This window comes from Paroedura picta, chromosome 6 (genome assembly GCF_049243985.1).
Source record: "Paroedura picta isolate Pp20150507F chromosome 6, Ppicta_v3.0, whole genome shotgun sequence".
NCBI classification, from domain to species: domain Eukaryota; kingdom Metazoa; phylum Chordata; class Lepidosauria; order Squamata; family Gekkonidae; genus Paroedura; species Paroedura picta.
In genome coordinates, this window is record NC_135374.1 from 76,477,208 (window position 1) to 76,499,577 (window position 22,370).

Sequence of the window (22,370 nt, forward strand, 5' to 3'; positions counted from 1 at the left end):
TTTGGGAAACATTTTGAGCGGCAGAGGTAGACTCACTCCACTGGTGGAAATCACTTCCACCTGCAGAGACCTTGTACAGGATCCAAGGCATTGTGTTTCATCTGGAGTACACAGATTAATGTTATACCTAGCCATTCATCGACTGGATGTTTGAACAGCAAACTGCCTTTTGCCACTAGATGGTGCAGCGGGCACATCAGCCTCTGCTGCAAAAGCACTGTGTGTAGGCAAGTAGATGGGCATTTCCCAACACCACTGACAGGGGTTTCCCAGACGGCTTTTAGGAACCCTGCAGTCCACACAGACAAGGGAGTTGAATTGTATTTGTCTCTGCTGGATGGCATCCGACCAGCACAGGTGAGGCCATCTCAGCAACTGGATCCTCATGGCTATGAATGCCTTAGGGCAAGGTTCCTCAGCAGAGCACCCAATGGGGCTGTGTGACTGCCAGTGCTTCCCCTGAGATCTGCCATCCTCATACGCGAAAGTGTTTTTCTGTGAGCCAATTTAAATTAGGAAAGAGCAAGAGTCCAGTAGCACCTTAAAGACTAAACCAATTTGTGCCAGAGCATGAGTATTTGAGAGTCACTGGCCCCTTCTTCAGAAAGCTCATACTCTGCCACAAATGTTGAGGTGCTACTCTTCTACTGCTACAGACTAACACGGCTACCCATCTTGATCTGTTCAGTGTATTAAAAGATGAAGAGATTGTAGATGCAGCATGCTTCATCTTAGGGAAGGTGGCATAACAGTTAAGGCAACTCTTTGGCTGCGTCATGCCAGAGGTTTTTTTTTTTTTTTTTGACCCTTTGTGCCTGAGAAGCGGAGTCCTGAACAGTGATGCTTGTTGAAGTGGCTCACAGGAATAAAAGACACGGACTCTTGGATATTAAGCATACATATTTACTTAATCTATACAGAACGGAGTAGATAAAATTTCAGATTCACATTAGTGAAAAATCTCTACAAAATGTTCCTGAAAAGCAAAAAACAAGACTGCCTATTCATTCAGCATTTTTTTCTCCATGAAAGCAGATATGGGTTGTAAAAATAAAGCAGAGTGTTCAGCACAAACTAGATTTCTGCATCACTTTTCACAGTTATTTCCATCTATAGTCTGAAGAGGTAGATTTTTCTGCAACACCTGAGAATTGAACTGTAACATAACCAGGTGCAATCAAGGAAGGACAATGGATTGGGAAGATACAGCCCCCAAGCATCTGTGTTTGTAACTTCGCTGCCTTGTTACAAACAGAGGGTGACTTCTACTGACTGAACACTTCAGCCAGCAAGAGATTAGTCTAACGCTCTAGGGGTTAGGCAGCCAACTGTGCACTGTCCCTACCTCACGATAGGGTAGCCAAGAGTACTGAACACATTTTTGCAAATTCATTGTAAAAGGTATACTGAGATGGACGGTATAAGCAACAGCTTTAATTTTCTTTTTAAAATACATGATTACCGGTTTACACACAGTAAAGCAGCTGCCTGTGGAAAGCATGTGTTTGTATAAGTACACCGAACAAATTTGTTGGAGAACGGCAGTGCAACGTATGGCAGAACAACAGAGTTCTGAACTCGTCCCAAACTAACCTTCGCTCCAGTCAGTGTATGGAATGACTCTAAGGATTCAGGAAACTAAATTTAGCCTAACTAGATTTAAGAGAGACAAAGTGGGAAGGCTTGCATATGCACACAATTTTGTTAACAAAAAAATATCATTCCTATCCCCCCCCCCCAATCACTAAACACAATACTTACACTGTTTTTTCATCTACTGACATTTGAAAGCTGTTTGTGGTTTGCAACAGAATCCAAGATCTATTGTCGCCTACAGACAGGCAAGTATTATGCCATTCTGGCAAGAGAGAGGGGCAACAAAGTACGTGTTTTAAAAAAACTTTTTGAAGCATCACATTTACTTGCACCATTTGTATTCAATTTCTAACTGGTTATCAAGAGAATAAATTCAGGTTCTTTTCTGCACTTGTCAAGCTGGAAATCCTGTTGCTTCTATATCTATCTATCCCTTACAACAGCAGCCAGATGTGTCTATCATAACACTGTAAGGTTGTCTCCAGTATCTCTGCTGCCACCAAGTGGTTAAAATTGGCAATGTCGAGCTTATGCCTTCTATGCATGTCCTTACTGCCAGCAGCTTTGCCAAATTCACTGTACTTAGAATGCATAGAAATGTGCAAATGCAACTTGGGAGAAATACAACTGGCCAGATCTTGAATTAGGTCACAACAGATGTAAAACTGACACGGCTCATCAGTGGTATGAGCTACTATTCGAAAGGTTCTTCTCAACCTTCACTTGCTTAAAGACATTTATATCCCACTGTACATCATCTCAGGGAAAGGGTGAAGAATTCAGTGCAGCCTGAACATTCAAGTAATTTGGCAACTAAACTGTCAAAGAGCCAGGGCAGGCAAGTAGAGTACCTACCAACACTTCTGTGCCTGAATCAGAACTCTCTCAAAAGCAAAGATTAAATCAGTACCAGGAGTCTGAACCATCTCAAGATAGCAACTACAATTTAGAAAGTGAACACTAGCAAGTGAAGTTAACAGCAGCTGTGATCACTTTGCATTATACTTACACTAGCAAAGTAAACATGCTGTTGGTCCCTGTCTTAAAACTGATATTTAAGGGGGCTTTAGGGGTTTTTCAAAGAAAGCTGACGTTCAGAACTCTAATCACAAGGCAAACATTTAAAAAATGGAGCTGTGCTCACTGTGCATCAGTCAAAATATCACCTGATGCAACAAATTTAGCAGGTAACGTGTAGATACCAGAAGGCACTTTTACTTACTGGTATGCTTTGTCTAACAAGATGCCTTATTCTAGAAAAAGCAGTAACTTAAGAATTTAAAATCAGAGTAGGTTATTCATTCTAACTCCTTCCGCCAGGATTAGGTAACATAACATCACAAAGACTTGTCCAGATTTGGAATTATCCCTGTTAATATGCAGATGCATGACTTGAAAACGTGTTCCCAGTCTTGGAGGTGTTACAATCTCCCAAAAAGACACAATAGCAGAAAAAAACTACAAAAAGTACCAATACTAAGTTAACCACCAACCCAATCCCCAGCTGTTTTGAGAGCACACGGCTACTACTTCATAGGATAAGTAATAACCAAATGGCAACTCCAGGCACACATTTATGGTCAGCATGCTTCAAATTACAATTGTTAAGAGATGTTCTCATCTGAAGTTGGGGGGCAGGGCGCTTACAATGTAACTTGGTTCTAATTGGTGGTTTGCCCACATCAAATCTGAGTGCCTCTGCAGCTATCTGCCTCTTTTATTCACTTTATAAGAGGTAGGACAGCGGTCACCTTATCTATGAATTAACCCTGTGGGGGTCAATCCTGAGAAATAATGAAAGATGGTTGTAAACCCTGTTTTTCCAGTCGCAAAATTACATATATTTCAAAGCAATAGACAAGACTGCAGCTACACTAAACCCTGTATGATTGTTTGTTTTGTTTGTAGGAATGAATATGAATTCAGGGAGCAGAATTTTCCACTGGTTCTGTTCACCTATAGCTTACTACCTTATTTGGTAATTACAACTGGATACAAAACCTTAATTCACATAACAGAAGCAAGTTGCTGCCTTTCCAAACCAGTTATTCCTGACATGATGTCAAATCTGTGTATGAGTCTGGTTAACAATCTGGGGTCAGAAGGAAGGAATATGCATGCATCCTTTACAATAGGGTTGTTCCAAAAAAAACAAAAAAAAAAAACAAAAACAAAAATGAGGCAGATGTGCAACACAGTTGTGGAAAATTTATAGATAAGCTATTCAATAGCCGCTACGCAGCTTCCTGTATCAGGCAAGTTCTGTTGTTCTAAGAAAATACAGATATGGTAGAAAAAGTAAGAAAATTTTCACCACAAAACTAATAGTTACCACCACCAGTTAAAGTTATACACAAAATATATCTCTCAATACAGTGTTTACACTTTAGTCAACAAAATCTGTGGTAGGAATGGAATCTAGGCAGACAGTTTTTTCAGAACTCTTTCCGTCAGTTGCCACTCTCAACTCAGGATCGGGTTGGATTCCTTCTTGCGCTCCATTGGTAGAAACTCCCAGCTTCTCATGAGAATTGAGCGTGCATGACTGCAACACATGCACGGCTAGATCAACATCCGCTTCCCTTACAGAAACCTGTTCTTTAAGGACTTCCACCTTCTCATTCAGCTCATTCCTCTCTGTTTGAAGAGCTCTACACAGCTTTTCCAAACGCTCCAGTTTTATTTGAAAGCCTTTATATTCTTTATCTTTAACTGTTTTCTGCAGTAAATAAAAATAACACACGGACAAGAGTGACTTTCATGTAATGTAACTTTTCAGTAGCATTAGAAACAAACTGAAAATAAGGTTAAGTTTACAACTTAGCACAAGCAGCTTCTTCTAGCGAGCCTTCTCAGGATGCCCATTTAGTGCTTCTGAGCAAACCAAATCCATCTTCCTCTCCCAATTATTGTTTAACATATTTGTTTGCAGGACACAAACCTTACTTCTAGTTAGGTAAGTCATGCTCATTCTCTGACATTCAGAAGTGATTTCAAGACAAATAAACTGTTATCCACAATGACTGGAGTCTGCAGTGAAAGCAGTCCAGGCAAAGAGAGCTCTTATATAGCCTTCCAACGTGGTTGATTTTAAAAACACCTTAACAAAAAAACTTGGTTGTACAAAATCTCATCCCCTCTCCCCAAGTGGATGACTGTGCCATTGCGGGCCAGACAGCCTTTACAGTACGCAATAGCCACTAATACTATGATCTGCAAATAGGGTGGCAGTATCTTCCTAGGGTGATTCCAATGATATCCCATGCGCATAGACCTGGCAGAAGAGCTCAGTTTTACAGGCCCTGTGGAATGCTGGTAATTCCTGCAGGGCCCACAGCTTATTTCATGTAACGGTCAATTCACACTCACCAATGCAATGTTTCTATATCTGAAAGAGTAATGTCAGTAAGTGTATTATTTGCTGAGAAATCTAAAGTTTTTCTCTGACATTCTAGTACAAGCAGCACTTAGTGAGTTCAATGACTGGGCAGAGAACGGCAAGCCTCGGTGTGTTTATCACAGACTATGAAGTTAAATGAACTGCTTACGCCCCTCAAAGAGCTCTGCACTCAACCACCTCCAACCGGTTAGTGAGCCTTGGCCCCAAGGAAGTCCGCTTGACCTCAACCATTACCAGAGCCTTCTCTGTCATGGCCCCCACCTGCTGGAACGACCTCCCAGAGATCAGGGCCCTGAAGGAACTAAAAGAGTTCTTCAGGACCTGCAAAGAGGAGCTCCACCAGGCATTTGGTTGAGGTCAACCAAAGCCAACATTGACTGGGCCCCCGAATCTACCTCCCTTGAACCCATATGCTGATCAAGCATGGGCCTGTTAAGATTGTTTACTGTTTATTGTTAGAATGTTATTTTCTCTGTTGTTTTTATTATTACTGTTACCTTATTTGATATAGTCACAGTTTGATGTACAGTTCTTTGTTTTCCTCCTATGTGAACTGCCTTGAGCCTTGGGGGAGGGCAGGATACAAATGTAATAAATAAATAAATCTGTAAGAGATTCAAAACCAACACTCACTTCTTCAGCCATCTGCAGAAGAGCTTTGTTGTTGTTTTCCCATTTTGTACGCCAAACTATTGTCTCTTTTTCCAGTTTTTTAATCTTCTTGGTCATCTGAAATTAAATTTAACAGTCATGCTAAACAACATTGCTTTTTCAACCCTACCTGACAACAAACACTTCTCCCCTTATAGCTCCCCCAGTCCCTTATTTCTCAGACTCAAAGGGAGTAGTCACATTAATCTGCTGCAGCAAAAATGAACTGTAAACACACAGCAGAGTCAAGGAACCAGGAATGCAAGAAATAGAAACTGAAATGTAGAGATGTAAAAATCAAAATCTAATTGAGACAATAAATACCATTCACCAGTTATGCCAAGCTAGTAAGTGTCTGTAATGAATGAAAAGTCTCAGGTTTTGTTAAGGTAGATAACAATTAAAGGGAGATAAAAATCCCAAATTCCAAGACAGTGCAAAACCTCCAAATGAATCTCAATTCAGCAGTTGGATCTTTATTATTTTGTTGAAGGACAATAATATGCAATAAATCTTTTAACCTTACAGATGGTACATGTCATGTAGCACCGAGAGAAGCAGAAATCTCTTATTTAAGGAAGTTTGATGCTACTCTCTTCACAAAGAGATCCAAAGCAGCATATAGAAAATTCTTTAAAATACAGCAGCCAATTGATACAATATCACTTAAAAACAAAAAAAAAATCACTCGCTGGGCTGATTCTGGTCCATCAAGCTTTCATGGGGACTGTACTTCTCTCCCACTAGGTACACACATTAAAAATCATGCTGTGACCTGGAGATCTATTCCATATTGTGTTATTTGAATGACTACATGTCCTAGACCACTGAACAGTGCACCGATGGACAGTACCACACAGTCCAGCATACCACTAATCCAACCACTGACAAACGGCTGCCAATCAACAATCCACTTTCAGCTGTCAGCCTCCTAGTATCAAGGAGAGAAGAATTTCACTTGGACCTGATTGCTGTGAAGCCACACTGGATTTTTTTAAAACACAGGATGCCTAGTTGCAGTGCCTGGGCCAAAGGAACCAGCACATAACACTGCTTACGACATAAATCTCAACTGTGCAAAAGAAATCTGACATCATAATCAGAAAGGCTGTCATTGGGAGGATGAGCCCACTGTCCCAGACTGCATTTTACAAGCCAATATCCTCAGACTCAAAGAATAGTAAAGAATTACCCAGGTCTACATCAGAACAAATCTGGACACAACCCAGGAACCATCCATACTTTACTAACATACACTGGACTGCTAAAACTGGGGTGGCCCGTCATTGGCATACATTTTGCTATTAAATGTTGTCACTTGGTCCTTATTGGTCATTAGTTCAGATTAGGCAACAGGGTGAATCTTACATTTTAATGACACAGCCACTGATATCACATTTACCCCACGGTATGTCAAAATATTAATGCTTTGCAGCACTGTGTCCTCAGCTCCTATATGCTAACATCTCCCACGTACATGAGATTTCTCAGTGTTTTTATCATGAGGACATTTGGAAAGAAACAAGTTTCCACCACACAGACTTCAATTATTTATTTGTTTTTGTATTTATATGCCTCCCTTCCCTACACAATTTCCATCCCACCATCAGCCCGAGTCGACAGTTTTTTTCCTGCACATCATCATGGAAATATGCAACCTATGATGCCATACACTATGTTGGACTTGCATTTGCTTCAGTGCCTTAAACTGAGAGGAATGGGAAGGCGACTGTAAGCCGCTTTGAGCCTCCTTTGGCATATAAGTGGCATATAAGAACCAACTCTTCTTCTTCAGTGCCTTAAACAGGGTCATACCATGGAAAAAGTTTAGCAAATTTAAGATACATAAAAAATCAATTAACTCCCCCCCCCGCCCCATTCAGGAAACCCTTCCAGGACCATCAAGTAACCCCTGAGTTTCATGAAACCCTCGCTGAGAATAAATGGACACAGAACTGCCATTAAAACTGTTATATTCAGAAACCAGAATATTTTAATCTCCCAAGACACTGACCTCAGTCACCGCTCTTCAACAATCATAAACAGGAGACCTCAGCATGAAACTGCTAACCTGGGAGGTTTAAAAGGTTTCACATTATCCTCCCACCTCCACCATTAAATTGATTGTGGATTCTCATTTGACCACAGATATTGACTGTTTTAAATCATTTCAGTGGGTAACCATGATGGCCTGCAGTAAAATGTCAGATTTGAGTCCAGAAGCATCTTAGAGACCTGAAACCATTGTTGGTCTCTAAAGTGCTACTGGAAACTCAGCTAACTAACTCAATATCCATTTAAGCAAAACTGGAACTCCTTACCAATTACATGTGTTAACTAGTTTAGCATAACTATGTTCATTTAAAAAATTGGTTTCACAATCATATTTACTTTACTTACACCCCATTGTTCTAAAACTCAAGACCGATTACAACATAGAACCCAATGCAGTGTAAGAACAAGGCAATTATAGTAGAACTACAGATTTAGTATGCAAGGCGTAATGGAATCACATAGGCAGAAGGCAATGTAATAAAAGCAAAATAATGGCTAGAATAATCATTCCAATGGACTAAAATCCTTCTCCACAAAAACAGCGCTTTCCTGGATTGCTGCTTTCCACTGTGTCCTAATCTCTTTATGAAAATACCTCCTGAATATTTCTGTTTTGCAAATTTTGTGGAATGACAGAAGTGGGGAAGCATATTTCACACTGTACTTCCTGAATTTTATGGCCACTTGACGGTTGTATGGCATTACTCTTTCTATGGAACAAGTAGGCTCTAGTCCACAAAAATTTATGCTGGAATATACTGTTAGACTTAAGGGGCCACAGAATTCTTATTTATTTCAGTTTAATTATCAAACCACTACAATCCATTGTTTAAGATTTTTTTAAAATCAGCAGGGAAAGCTAACTTTTTTTTGCTTACTGTTCAAAAGAAGAGACTGAATTTCCATCTTCTGAATGGAAATAAATATTTCAGATAGGGTTTACTGATATACATTTAACAGTTGGCTAAAATCAGATAACTTCAAATTCTTCAACAGTGAAATGAGGTAGGTAAAAAAGGCTTGTCGCTTACATACCTTTTCCATCTCTTGTCTGAAAGTTGTGAAAAGCTCATTACTCTTTGCCATTGTTGTCTGGAACTCTTCAAATTTGTCCATGTAAAGAGAAAGCTAAAGGGAAACAGTACTTAAGTGCTCTGTACTATCTGATTATATCCAGGTAGGTTAACCACCAATACACTTATTCTCAGCACCATCTTAAAAATTAATGCATGTCTGAGGCAATGTCAAGATTTCAAATTTGACAGTGACTTCACATTTTCATCAGAATCCTTAAAATAAATTCTATCATCACCGAGTCAGTGCTTGAAAACCAGACTACAAGACAAACTGTATTTCTGATTCAATGCTAGAAATCTAGACTGAAAGACAAATTGTATTTCTGAATTAATTTAAGTAGGCCTAAAGCAAGCTGAATGCTAAATACAATGTATTATATGAGTTTTGCCATAATACGAAACGTTGCTGCCTCATAACAGAGGTTTACACTGACTTTGAAAACAGGATCAAACGGAAAGCATAATTTTGGTGACTTGTTTAGCATGATATAGCTGAGCAGCCAGGAATCTAGTCAGATGAGAATGGGTTTCAACAGTCTCAGCACCCAGCCTAAAATGCTACCCTGTGTTATTTGAATGACTACATGTCCTAGACCGGGGGTCCTCAAGCCCCAGTCCGTGGCCCGAAGGCCACGAGCGAAGTGGCTGCTTCACTCGCAGCCCGGCTAGCTACACGCTGAGAGGGGGGGGGGGGAAGAGGCAGGAGCGGCCGCTGGCACGCCAGCGACAAAATGTGCGTGTGCTGGCAAAAACGCGCACATGCGGCAACTTTGCACATGCGCGTTAGCGCCCCTGGTGGCAGAAACATGCATGCACTGCAACTGCACATGCGTGTTTATGCGCAGCTGCCACGCATGCGCGGCGCCTGGCTCTCCTCCACCCCTGGAGGCGGTCCTCGACCTCAAGAAGCTTGGGGACCGCTGTCCTAGACTACTAATGGTCATATCAATTTGTCACAAATACCAGCATTCAGTGACACAGAATATTACCAATATTACCCAAAGGAGATAGGACTGAACATGATGGAAAAGCTTAAATATAAACTGTCCAGTTTTCTGTAATTGGTTTATTAGAATATTTTCTTAATTTAAGTTTCAGAAGGCATTCCTAATGGCAACAGGAAAAGCCATTTAGTCAACTAGCATGCCAATATAGCTAGCATGTACTGGAAAACTTTAGTTTACCTGCTGCTTTAATTGGGCTTCTTGTTGTTTCATCTGTTCACATTTGTGTCTGGACTCAGTAGCTTCTTTTAGGAACTAAAGAAAAACAAATATTATTCTCTCTATAGCATCTTAAGAATATCTGCCAATGTATCATGTACATTTTCATATTCTGACTATGTTAAAAACAAGTTTATTTCAAAGTTATTTATAAACAAAAATTTCACATTAAATTTATATATTGAACTGACACGCTCTCTTCATTCTAAAATTCTATCCAAAGTGTTCAAATACGTAAAAGTGGAACAAGATAAACATTTACAAATGTATCCAACTCTGTTCAAGATGAAATGTTTCATAAACAAGTATTTGTTTCAATAACTGCCTCAGTTTCTTTCAGCAGTTGCACACACTAGTTGGGTTTTACTTAACAGGGCAATCTTAAAGCAGAGATATAACACTCTTAAGTCTACTGATTTCAGTGGGTTTAGACTGAAATAACATGCCTGAGAAAACACTGCAAGTCACTGGAAAGAGTACCTGAAACGTGTATATTTTACAACAATTTTTACCTTTCACTTAAAATGGCATCTTTTTGCTTTTAGCAGTGAGAGAATCTTCATTTAAATGTTTTTAAGTTCATTTCATATTCGTCAATAAAAACAGTATGTCTAACATCTTTGCAGTCATAAAACTGACAGCCATCCACGCAGTCAAGATTTAACAAGCCTATATTTGATTGGCAGCCAGAGAACAAGTGGAGCTAAGCTGCTGAAATGGAGTTTTACCATTTTTAAATGATGGTTATGTTCAGCCCCTCCTACTCCAAGGTCCCCCCTTCCCCAGCTTACAGGGGATGTTGTATAAAAGGAATGAACAGGCATCCCTTCGCTATGTTGTTGTGGGAGCAGCACCATATTCCTCATGGCTCCCAAACTATCAGAAGCTGGGTTATGGAAGGCACGTGAGGCTGGAGCAACAACAGCAAGGTTGTAACAACTCTTCTGAAAGTGGAGTTCCACTCACAGCCCTGCACATTCAATCCTTTGCCTCCAACAAACACAAAAACAAAATAGTTTAAGAGCAAGACTAAGCATTACTGAGATGGACATGTATTGCTAAGTTGCAACAGGACCAGGCAAAATATATAGGTGCAATGCATTACTACAAATTCCACTGCTACAAATTTATCCAACAATTTGAATTCCCCCTTCCCAGTGGGGCTTATACAACACGAGCTGGCTCTCCAGCTGGCAGGGGCTCATGGTAACTGTGGCCCAGGGATATCTGGAGTCAGTGTTTTTCCACTCCTGCCACAGAGCACAGTTTCCTAAAATGTCCTCTCCTGAAATCTTGTTTTTGGAGGAGATGAGGCATTTCACAGGAACACCTAGTGTTGAAATAAGCCAGTGTGCATAAATACCACCCAGAAATATTCAAATAAAGCAATTTCCAACTTGTGTTAGAACAAGTGTTAGAGTTCTAACACAGGGGAAATTACTTGTTCCAGATTCATAGGGCTGCAATCCTACTGTGTTGCTCAGCTCAGTTTAGAGCGGTGTGTTCTGTTGGTTCAAGACACATCCTATCGATACAAGAAGTTGTTCTGTTGGCCAAAGACCTGGTTTTGCTAATGGAATAATATACTACCCTTAGCAGAGTGAAAGGATACAGTCAGGACCAGATTCAGCTTAGGACGAGATACACTTACAAACTCCCTTTCCCTCTGATGCTTTTCTTCAGCTTCTTTTATGAGCTGTGTTGTTTGCTGAAGTTTAGCATCCACCAGTTGCTGTTGTAGTTCCTTATGCTTGAAGACTTTGTCCATATGCTAGAGAAAAAAAAGGATATTAGAGCTTCAAGCTAGACGTGACAAAGACCTAACCAGGAATAAAACCCTATAGTAGAGGCACCAGGAAAAAGCCTAGACAAGGCTATAGATAATAAGAGCTCCTGAAGACAGGTTTTAAAAATGGAGATCCCCCTAAGCATGTTCAGAGATAGCATTTAAGACACTCAAGCATCAATTCTGAGACAGTTACAGGACTGGATACTAGAGGATCGGTAGTAAAAAGTAATTGGAAACAAGTGGGCTCATGGGAGACATCTCACTTCTCCCACGGTTTCCTCTTTACCTTTCTCTCCATTTTTCCTACTTCCTTCTCTCCTTCTAGGGCTGGGTAAAGGGTGGAATCACAATAGATTTTCCAGTTACAGAGATCAGGCTGGGAAATCCCTGGAGACTGAGTGTGGAGCCTGGGCAGGGTGAGGTCTGGGATGGGAGACAACCTCAGCAGAGATTCTTCCCCTCTTCAAACCCGACCCTCCCCAGGCTAATCCCCACAATTTCTAGGAAATTCCTAACATCTGTCCCTCCTCTTGGCAATCCCCATTTTTTTATTCTTTATTTTACATTTATTCTACATTTATACTACATTTATTCTTTATTTATTTCTATTCCCCACTTTTTTCCACAGCAGGGACAAAAACAGCTTACATTAGTCTCTTCTCTGTGAGGTAGGTTAGGCTTGAAGTATGTGACTGATCCAAAATCACCCAGTGAGCTACCATAGCAAGATGGACATTCGAACATGGGTTTCACAGATCCTACTCTGAAGCTGTAACCACTACACCACATTGGCTTTCATAGGATAGTAGTCAGGCCTAGTACAGTCATGCAAGTCAGATGGCATCAAGTTACCCAGAAAATACTTCCAGGCCTATTGTTGCTCCAAGTGGGACCAAGAGATTTCCCAGAACGACTACTGAACTCCAGAGAACAGAGATTTGTCCCCTGTAGAGGAAATTACTGCTTTGGATGGTGAGAATCTTATGGCATTATATTTGACTGAGGCCTCTTCACCATTTAAATCATGCTCTCTTTAGACTCTACCCCAAAATTTCCAGCAATTTTCCAACTTGGAGCTAGCATTCCTAGCCAAGCCTGGCCTCAATGATTTTCCCCCTCAAAGGCCAAACAAGGCTGGAAAGGGCCCTGCCCACTTCCCCTGCCTTTTTACCGACAGAAACAGAAGCCTGGAATACTGTAGTTGCCTAGCAACAGCCACTCATTTTATCATTTCTTGTTTTTTTAAGCTGCTCACTGTATTGTTTTAGATTTCACATTTTCCTGCAAACCTACGGCCTTCTTCAGGTTTGTAGAAATATCTGTCTTTCCTGTTCACAGTTCCAACAACTAGATTTAAGTATTAGAACAGGGGTAGTCACTGGCAGGGGCTCATGGGAATTGTAGTCCATGGACATCTGGAGAGTCGCAGTTTGACTACCCCTGTATTAGAATATATTAAGTCATCTACATTGATTCTTTCTCTGTTTGAATCTGCCTAACATTTTATGTAGGATGCAGAGAAAAGACTGCATTATCAGAGTCTGAAACATCACCTCTCTCCCTTTAAAGTATTCTTATCTGATGAGAAGCTTACATTGTTATGTTTTGGTTGGTCCTAATAAAAAAACACTATGGTGTTTTTTAAACAGGATAAAATCTTCAACCGGTGCTGAATTCCACAAGATGTGCAAAACACATACAAAGCAGTATGTCCTCCTCTCTATTACTGTGTTTAACCCCCCCTTTCCTAAGATTCTCAAAAAAAATCACTCTAGTAAACATCAAGACATGTTTTGCTTGATCAATACGTACATGCAGTAAAGAAAAAAAAACCAATTAATGGATGATATGGAAGATACCACTTCCAAGGTCAGATCTTAGTTACCAAAATATGAAAGAGAGCAATTAAAAGGCAGGGGTGACCATTGTAGTGACTGGCCTACAACTCACTTTCAGAGGCTTTGTGACCCACTTTTAGATCCAGACCCACAGGTTGGGAAACCATGGGATAAGGCACAGATAACTTACTTCTTCTCTCAGTGCATACTGTTCCACAAGTTTCTTCAGTTTCTCCCCCAACTCAATATTCTCTTGGCGCAGTTTTGCATTGTGTATGCCATGCTGCTCCAGCTGAGCCTGAATTTCATTCAGCGTGATCTGGAAGTGTGCAGTTGCTTCTTTACGCCTCTCCTCCTCTTCACGAGCTTGCTGCATGTTCTCTTCCTTTTACCCAAAAAGATTCAACAAAATGCTTTCACAAACATGGTCTTTCCAACTAACTTTTAGTCATGTACAGATGACCCAGGCTTCATCTTAGCATGACAATCCAATTGCTAGACAATAATGAACAATACTTTCACTATTCTTTCTAGCTTCAGCTAAAGCATGATCAACATGGAGCAGGCTACAGCTTCTTAATGTAGAAACTGGGGTTATGGGCTTTAACAGGGGTGTGTGGGTGGGGTACTGGTACTGCTCTAGTCATCACTTCATTTGAAAAAAGGTTGATTTCAGATAACTGCTAAAGTATAAACAGTCTTCTCTGTAATCAACTACTCCCATGAACCAAATGGCAAGTACTCTGCATTTCCATTCTTTTCCAGTTCTCTTCTGTTTTTTTGTTTAATATATTCTGAAGATCAGGCAATTTTTTTGCAACCAGAAAGCTTTTAGAAAGTACCATTTTTAAATTTTCATTTGAATTTATTGTGTATTGTACACTTTACATTAACTGAAATAAACAATAGAAAGCTACATGTCACCAGGGGTTCCAAACATGGTGCCCATGGTCACCACAGGACCCACCAGCACCTTCTCTGGCATCCGCCAAGTATTTTTAGAAAGTGAGCAGGGCTATGTGGGCCTTTTGCTCAGCAAGGCTTCTTATTGAGCACTGGAGATTTGATTGGCTTTGTAGATTCTTAAATACCTTGCTTTGGCAGCAGCTGCCACCACATCATAAGGGCCTTCATGGTTTAACTGAAGGTAACCTGCAGCAGCCATTTTGTATTAGAATTCCTAAGATGGCTGCAGGCTCCAAAAGTTTGGGAACCCCTACTATAAACTTTTAAGAGTATTCAACATCTCAAACTGACCTTTATAGTTTTATTATGGCGCTGAAGTTCACGACAGAGAGATTCCAGTTTGCTGCGTGCTAGGATAGCCTTGCTATGCTCACTCTGCAAGTGAACTTTCTCCTTCACAACTTGAGCCTGCTTCTTCTGCAGTACCTTCATCTGCCGTTGAACATTTCTGCTTTCCTCCAACTAAATAAATAGAAATAAAGAGAAGTAAAAAGCCCAATTATTTGGTACCCAATTATTTAAACCCAAAAGATATCCAGTAGCTGATCAGATTTTAAAAAATGTACATTAACAACTACAAAATATGGCCTGGACTTCATTATCAGTACAGCTAAAACCTCACGATTAAAAAGGACCACTGCTAAGTCCTGCCACAAAGTGTGGCTAAGAGCTTCAATATTTCCCAGATATCCATTATATTGTCTTAGCTATTTCTAAATCCTGAAGTGCAACAACTCCAAGAATACTATTTTGAACAAATTGGTCACTGTCATTCATATCTTTATAATCACAACACTTGATTTATTATAGCATTCTAGTGGAGTTGCAACCAAGGACTTTGCGGAAGCCATAAACTAGCATGGAACAAGGATCTGGGGGAATAAACTCCCCAAATAATAAAATAACCACCTGTATCTTTATAAAAACAAACAAATATGCTTTGTGGCCTTTGCTAGCCAACAACAACATTGCCAGTTGAAGTCCTGTTTCTGTAAGTAAAAGGCATATGGAGGAGATAGGGATCTTTTAGGGAGGAATCACTGGCATCAGGCATGGCAACAACCACTGGGAAACATGCTACTATGCAACATGTCAGGAATTAATAAAGATATCTCTGAGGCTACTTTCTAACGTCAGAATTACCTATTGTGAGGTCTTCAATACACTGAGCATTTTTTAAAATACAGCTAATACAGTCTATAGCCATCAGAATATATGTCAATGATATAAAAGAAGAGTTCTGAGCACAATTCTTCACTTTATGGGGAATGCACTTTTCTGCCTATGATATCAGTACAGTCAACATTGCATTTGAACCTGGCTTGTGTATCATAGCCACTCTTTGAAGTTAAGCCTATACTATCTAGACCAGAGATTCCCAACAGGGGGGGGGGGTCCATGGCCTTTCACCCCCTGGATAAATGGACTTGGCCAAAAGCTTGTAAACTGGCTGCCTCCACTCAGAGGGCTTGGTGGGTAGTCTATGGATGTAAAAATCAAAAGGGAGGGGGGGAGCAGGTTGTGGCATCGTATGGGGTGTCTGGGCTGTCTTCTCAGCTCCTGCCCTTCTTTCCGGCCTATATGAGACAAAGCCACAATAGCAGTAATAAAGGTGAGGAAAAGGAATGAAAGAAGGGCGGAGGCTGTAGGTTGCTATGCCACTTCCTGGGGGCATGGCAGAAGCATGGCCAGCTGACATCAATTCCAGGGATCCTCAAAGCCTGAAAATTTATTTCAGGAGCCCCTCCAGTCAAAAGGTTGAAAAAGGCTGATCTAGACAAAAGCATATGTGAACACTGTATTTCTTGTATAGTTCAGTTAGAAAACAGGAAACAATACAGTTTTATTGTCATATTCAAAAACACTGTTAATATACCCTATTATACTCGCACATAAGCCTAGTTTTTCAGCACCTTTTTTCACATTGAAAAAGCCAACCTTGGCTTATAGGCAGGTAATTGAAATAAAAGCCTGCTCCAGCCAGCCAATCGTTGCATTGCCTTTTGCAAATGTGTACTGCAAGCTGAGCTTGCTCTGGCAGCTTGTAGGACATCAATGGTTTGACTGAGGGACTCTTGATTTTTTTTCCTCTTGTCTTCAATGGCAAAAGGAATGGCAATGCTGGATGGGAGAGCCTGTGATCATGGAGCATTTCCCAGCCTCGGCTTATATGTGAATCAATAAGTCTGCCCAGATTTTGTCGTAAAATTAGGCGCCTCGGCTTATATGTGAGTATATACGGTACAATCTCCAACTTTTATTTCATTAACTAAAATACTGATCCCCCACAACTTTATGATAAACAGTCAAAAGAATTCATGTACATGTAAATTCATTCATACATACTCAGTGTTTTACCAATTTAGTTGTTTTAATTTAATTCTTCATAGAAAATGTTTCACTCCACTTCTACTAAAGCTATGAATGTTTGAAGCTGTGCAGCTCCTGTGCTACATATATCTTTACTATTAAAAGCTCTTGACTTGTATTGTGGCACATACCAAATCAGCATATTTCTTGCAGAGTGCTGCCAGTTTTTCTTCCGGAGTAGCAAGAGTATTTAAAGCCTGCATTAGTAATAATACTTCTTTTCCTATGGATGATCCAGAAAAATTTAAAAAATACTTTAATTAATTAACACCAACAGTTTGGCTCTGATAAGTTTCAGTACAGGAATTAATTTATTATTTACAATTTCTAAAGTATTGCAAATTACCGCACAAATATCAACAATAAAAAACAATAAAACAATATAAAACAAACAAAACAAAAAACCCCAAACTTTGATACAGGACATAAATAAAGGTCTTGCAAAGCCACGAATAAAATACAGGATGAAAAAAAGCACACTACAACAGTTGCAGGCTAACAACGGGTTGAATCCTACAGATTTCAAGTGGAAGCAGGTATTGTCTTGCCTTGCCTTCCATCTCTCCCTGACACCGAGACAATGCTGGGGGATCAGGGGGATCTTGGAGGCAAAGTACCTCAACACATGAAGGGTTGCACAGCATAGGGGAAAATCAGACAGCATTACAACTATTCATTCCCCAGATGGCAGAAATACAGAGGATCAAGCTTTCCATAGGTGAAAGAGGAACAATTTTGGCTGGCTTCTCATCTTCAGCTAGTGGCATTTTGTCTCCCAACAGAGTACTGGCCTTCCAGGGTAATTGGGGATGCCAGTGGAAGGTGAAAGATCTATCATAATGATTATCTTCTGGTGATGGTCTGCAGGATCCAGCCCAGTATAATTTTAAAGACATGTTTTAATGTATTTTAATGATTCTATTTATCATGCTCAATATTTATAAAGCAGAAATATTCACAAAAGGTTATAGAAATCATTTTCTATTCAAATTCAATGTAACATGCCGTACAACAAATGAAAAAAACCTTTTATAGTCTGCTTTCCTGTTAAATATAATAAGTAACAAAAAAAGGAATAAGGCACAAAATAACTAAATATTTTATAAATAAACTAATGACCTATTTTCAATCTTAAGACTGTAGCAGCAGTTTTATCCTTCTCTGGTACAGCTACATACCTAAGGTTTTCTCTTTGTTTTTCTCAGCCTCTGGGTCTTGCTGGCCATCCGGTGGGTCAATACGGGTTTCTTCTCTCCCAGGAGTCTCTTCTCGCAGATCTTCAGCACAGAACACAGGCCCCAACAGCTTTCTATTTCTGTCTATGTAATCCTCCACCTCCTTCAATGCACCTGCATTTTCTGTGCCATCATAATTTGTTTCTGAATGCTGCAGCATTCTATTCAGTTCTGTACACTTGCTATTCATTAGCTGTTCCTGCTTGCTACTTCCAATCTTATGGATTTGTGATTCTTCTGGAGTAAGAAACAAGCACTAGAGGAAAGAAAGAACTGCATAAGCTACTCTTTTGACAATATTATCATCTAAAATAAGATTATTCCAGAAGCCTTTGTAAGAACATATGACAGGACATTAACAAGTCATTCACACTGTATAGAAAGTACTGCAAATTACAAACAGAGAACAAATAATTCATCCCACTGTGCAACCATGTTGTGCATGGCCTCTTATACTGCAATTAAATAACCTTACTTGAAAGTGACCTATCAAGATATTTTTAATATGCATAGGATTAGGCAGCTCTTTTCACATTATGCAGAAACTAGGTGAGATGATTCAACAGTTCTTTTACAAGCAATAATTAGTTGGTCACATTGACTGCCTAGGGCTTTGCTGGACTATACAGAACTGCAGCCTATGTAAGAATTTTCTGTTGGCTACCACTGCTTTAAAGTGAAACACACCTATCTGATCCTTAAAAAAAGATTCTATGGAACATATATGTGGAAGGCTTACAGTGGCTTAAATCTTAATTTCCCCATTTTATAATCCTGTAGTTATGAACGTGTGTGACTTTGGGCCAGTTCTGATCACTCAGATTGACAGGGGTACTGTAAAGATAAAATGGACAAAGGAATCTAATGTGTGTCATCCTTAGTTCCTTGGAGGAAGGATGGGATAAGCCTCAGACTCGAGACTTTCTTAGTGTCTGTGTTCATAGAATCCAGCCATACATTATTTTTTATTAAACTCAAGACTTAATTGATGAACCAGTGCTGTGCAATTATGTAAATATCACTTCAAAGACCTCAGCCTGGGGTTACTAACAAATTGTTGGATGTACAGATTTGCTGGACTAATGAGAAATTCATATTAATTTAAAGAAGTCTAATTAGTACAATTGCAAAAGTATTGTTGAACATGCAGCATCAAAAGTATTAGTAGGTAGAAAATACAACAAAACTATTTGGTTTTCCAATAATCTCATGCAAACTGAATGTATGCATTGAGATTAAGAGCCAACCTCTAGCTTCAAAGATTTTGAAAATATGACAAATCTGACATATCATTATCCAGCAGCATATTTATTATACCTTGTTCAATGGAGCTTAGTTCAAACTGCTGTTTCTTTGTATCTCCCACAATGTGATATAGTGTTCAGAGTGCTGGAGTTGGATCTGAGTGACCCATGTTCAAATCCCACTCAGCCATGGCAGTTTACTAGGTGACCATGGGGCAGTCACACGTACTCTGCTTAATCTACCTCCTGGTGTTATGGGGATAAAGTGGAGAATGATGTAAGCTGCTTTGAGTCCCCATTAGAGAGAAAGGTGGGGTATAGATGAAACAAAATGGGACAGATAATATGGGAAAAACTCACACATATCAAAGCCAGACTGGAATATTATGATGCAGTAGACACTGGATCATAATACACCAAACACAGATTTATGTTTGGACACAGTCATTACAGTTCAGTGGAAGAGAGTAAAACTTTGCAGTGCAACCAGAAAATATGGATAAAAGACTCAGTGACACCTTTACCCATAAGCATACTAACATCTAATATGCTAATCCACAGGCATTTGTTGTCCACATTGCCCTAAAATTAAAAGAACCATCATGCCCCCCCCCCAAAACCCCAAAACTGTTTCATGTTACAAACAGGCTTAGTTTTTCACTGTGTGTGTGTGGGGGGGGGGGGAATCAGTTATTTTTTAGAAACCACTGTCAGTAACACATGTATAATAGAGAACCTAGGGGCCAAACCCCTTGCATTCAGGAATACAATGGGTGCTAGATTAGGGGGGTGGAGTGGAAGAACTCTGTGGATGGCCTCCCCCTTCTCCCAAGACCTGGAAAGGCTGCAGGCAGCTGTTAAGGAACTCACAGGCAGGGGCAGCTCTCACACAGCAGGGCTCTGCAGCTCCCAAGCCTCAGAGGAAAGTGGAAGGAGGAGGGGGTGGTCAGGAGTGGGGGGACAGAAGACGACTGGCTGGCCGCTGGACAGACAGGCAAGCAGGGGTGGGACAGCACTGAATGGCACTCCTCCTTCAAGGCATTACCAGAAATATTAAGTGGAACAGATTAATGAAAAATGAGTGTTTTCCCACCAGAACCCCATTGCAGTATGGATTGGCCAAGTATAGAAAGCCCTGGGCATTGGCATCTTAACCCGATGCAGCATGTGCCAGAAAATTTCACATTTTGGTGGGCAGTTTCTTATTTCCATTCTGCATTGGATTCTATTCCTAAATATCATCAGTAAAAGGGCTGCTAGCATTTGAAGCAAAAGTAACATGCTGCTAGGTTTTCTCCCTGCCCCTTATACTTCACGACAACTGTTTTAAAGAGAAATACAGATATAAAGAAGAATGTAGCACATATACTGTTATTTTGTATCAATCAACTTCCTACTGTTCTTGCTTAAGAACAAGTGTTCCATGGAAGACTAAAGCTAATTTTAAGAGCCCTCTGCCCCAAGCATGTAGGTATTTATTGGCCACATGAGCAATGCAATTTGAACCTGCTTATCCTGCCCATGGGCAGGATACAATAATTGATACCAGAAAGCTTACATGGGAAAGGACACTGCAGAAAAACATCCAACTAGCGAAACAAGTTTGTAGGACACAGAAGTGAATTAATTTATTTATCACAATTGGGCTACTGCAGCAGTATTTTGAGTTTTTACTAGACTCAGGGTACACAAAGCACTCTGGTTTGTGCATTCAAAGATATCTATCACATTACATCTTCCTTGTGACGAAATGCCACTGTAACAGCAAGTCTCTTATCCATTATGACAACTTGCTCTTAAAAAGATATTTTATTAAACAGCATTAAATCTGTAGGCAGAAACAATATTATGTTGATGTTGACAGACCTGTTTCAGTGACTAAAACACAAACAAACAAGAAAAAACACTCAGAAGGAAATAATTAAGTCAACATAATGGTATTTGTGTAGCTTGTTTAGGCCTGAAAAATTCAAGTTGCTGAAGAAACAAAACAAGGAACTTTCCTTGATTTCCCATCTACCAAATTTCACTCCTGTTTTAACAATCAAAATTTGCAGGTCACTTGTATTTGTTACATTCTCAGAGCAATCACCACCAATCGAGATTCAGAAGCAGCTTCTTATATAGTACTCGGCTGGGAACTGCCAAGCGCAGCCCGAGGAAGAGAAGAAACTTAAGCGCGCCTGGCTGCCTGCGACGACGCCAAGTGACTACGATGACCACTTACCTACCTTCTTGGCGGGGAAAGGACAGCGAGCTTGGTTTCGGGGGGGGGGGGGGGGCGGAGAGACTAAGGGACCGGCTCGAAGCGCCCTGAGATGGAATCCTAGCCCCCCTAGTTCTGTGCCCCCGGTTCAGCTCCGCCTTCGGCCCCGTCCTCCATACCTGAAGCCGACATCCCTCCAGGTGAGCCTTCGTGCCTGAAGGACTCGCTCCGTAGTCATGCGGACTAGGACGAGGCGCGGATGGCGCCCCCCAGAGCCTGGCGCCTAAAACGCTCCGAGCACCCTTCGGATCCCGCCGCCGGCCGCTCTCCCCGTCTGCCCGCCCCCCAAGCGCCCCGCTTTTGAGCGGCCGGTCGGCCGCCGGAGGCCGCGTGGAGCAGGGGCGCCCCCCGCCGGGAAAAGGGGGGCGAAACGGCGGGCAGTTACCTCAGAACCTGCCGCCGCCGCTCCCGAGGCCGGCGCCTCTTCCTCCCCCTCGCCTGGCCCCTGCGGATGCTCCGGGTTGCGCTCGGGCCCCGCCGCTCGGCTTCCTTCGCCGCACGCGAGTTGAGCTCCGCGCGCCGCCATACTGTGACGGCAGTACCCAAACAAGCCGGCCCGCACTAGGCGCACACCGGAAGTAAGCGTGCGGACGCCGGGCCGTTTGCCTCATTCCCGGTTGAGCCAATGAGCGGACAGGTTTTTGTGTCGCGTAATGCAGCA

General features: G+C 41.0%; 1 protein-coding gene across 3 annotated transcripts; it reads right to left on the reverse strand.

Annotated features, from left to right (window-relative positions):
* Positions 1 to 887: 887 nt before the first annotated feature.
* TXLNG (taxilin gamma) lies at positions 888 to 22,348 on the reverse strand. Of its 3 annotated transcripts, none has more exons than XM_077343157.1 (10): positions 22,095 to 22,348; positions 18,143 to 18,455; positions 17,096 to 17,187; positions 14,886 to 15,056; positions 13,819 to 14,013; positions 11,653 to 11,772; positions 9,963 to 10,037; positions 8,738 to 8,830; positions 5,630 to 5,725; positions 888 to 4,315 (listed from the first exon to the last, which is right to left on the reverse strand). In XM_077343157.1, the coding sequence occupies exons 1-10, from the start codon at positions 22,233 to 22,235 to the stop codon at positions 3,983 to 3,985; spliced, it is 1,629 nt and encodes a 542-aa protein (XP_077199272.1). In that variant the 5' UTR covers positions 22,236 to 22,348; the 3' UTR covers positions 888 to 3,982. The 3 variants fall into 3 exon arrangements, with proteins under 3 accessions (XP_077199272.1, XP_077199273.1, XP_077199274.1); XM_077343158.1 differs by lacking the exon at positions 22,095 to 22,348 and adding an exon at positions 21,829 to 21,976; XM_077343159.1 differs by lacking the exon at positions 22,095 to 22,348 and adding an exon at positions 19,517 to 19,651.
* Positions 22,349 to 22,370: the final 22 nt, after the last annotated feature.

Bases quoted from the DNA above. Each gene is read 5' to 3' on its own strand.
- TXLNG (XM_077343157.1), bottom strand. From the start codon at position 22,235: ATGGCGGCGCGCGGAGCTCAACTCGCGTGCGGCGAAGGAAGCCGAGCG. The intron at 14,014-14,885 runs GTCAGTTTGAGA...TTTGGGTAAAAG, and splicing joins GCCATAATAAAACTATAAAG to GAAGAGAACATGCAGCAAGC. The intron at 5,726-8,737 runs GTATGTAAGCGA...ATTTAATTTCAG, and splicing joins TCAGACAAGAGATGGAAAAG to ATGACCAAGAAGATTAAAAA.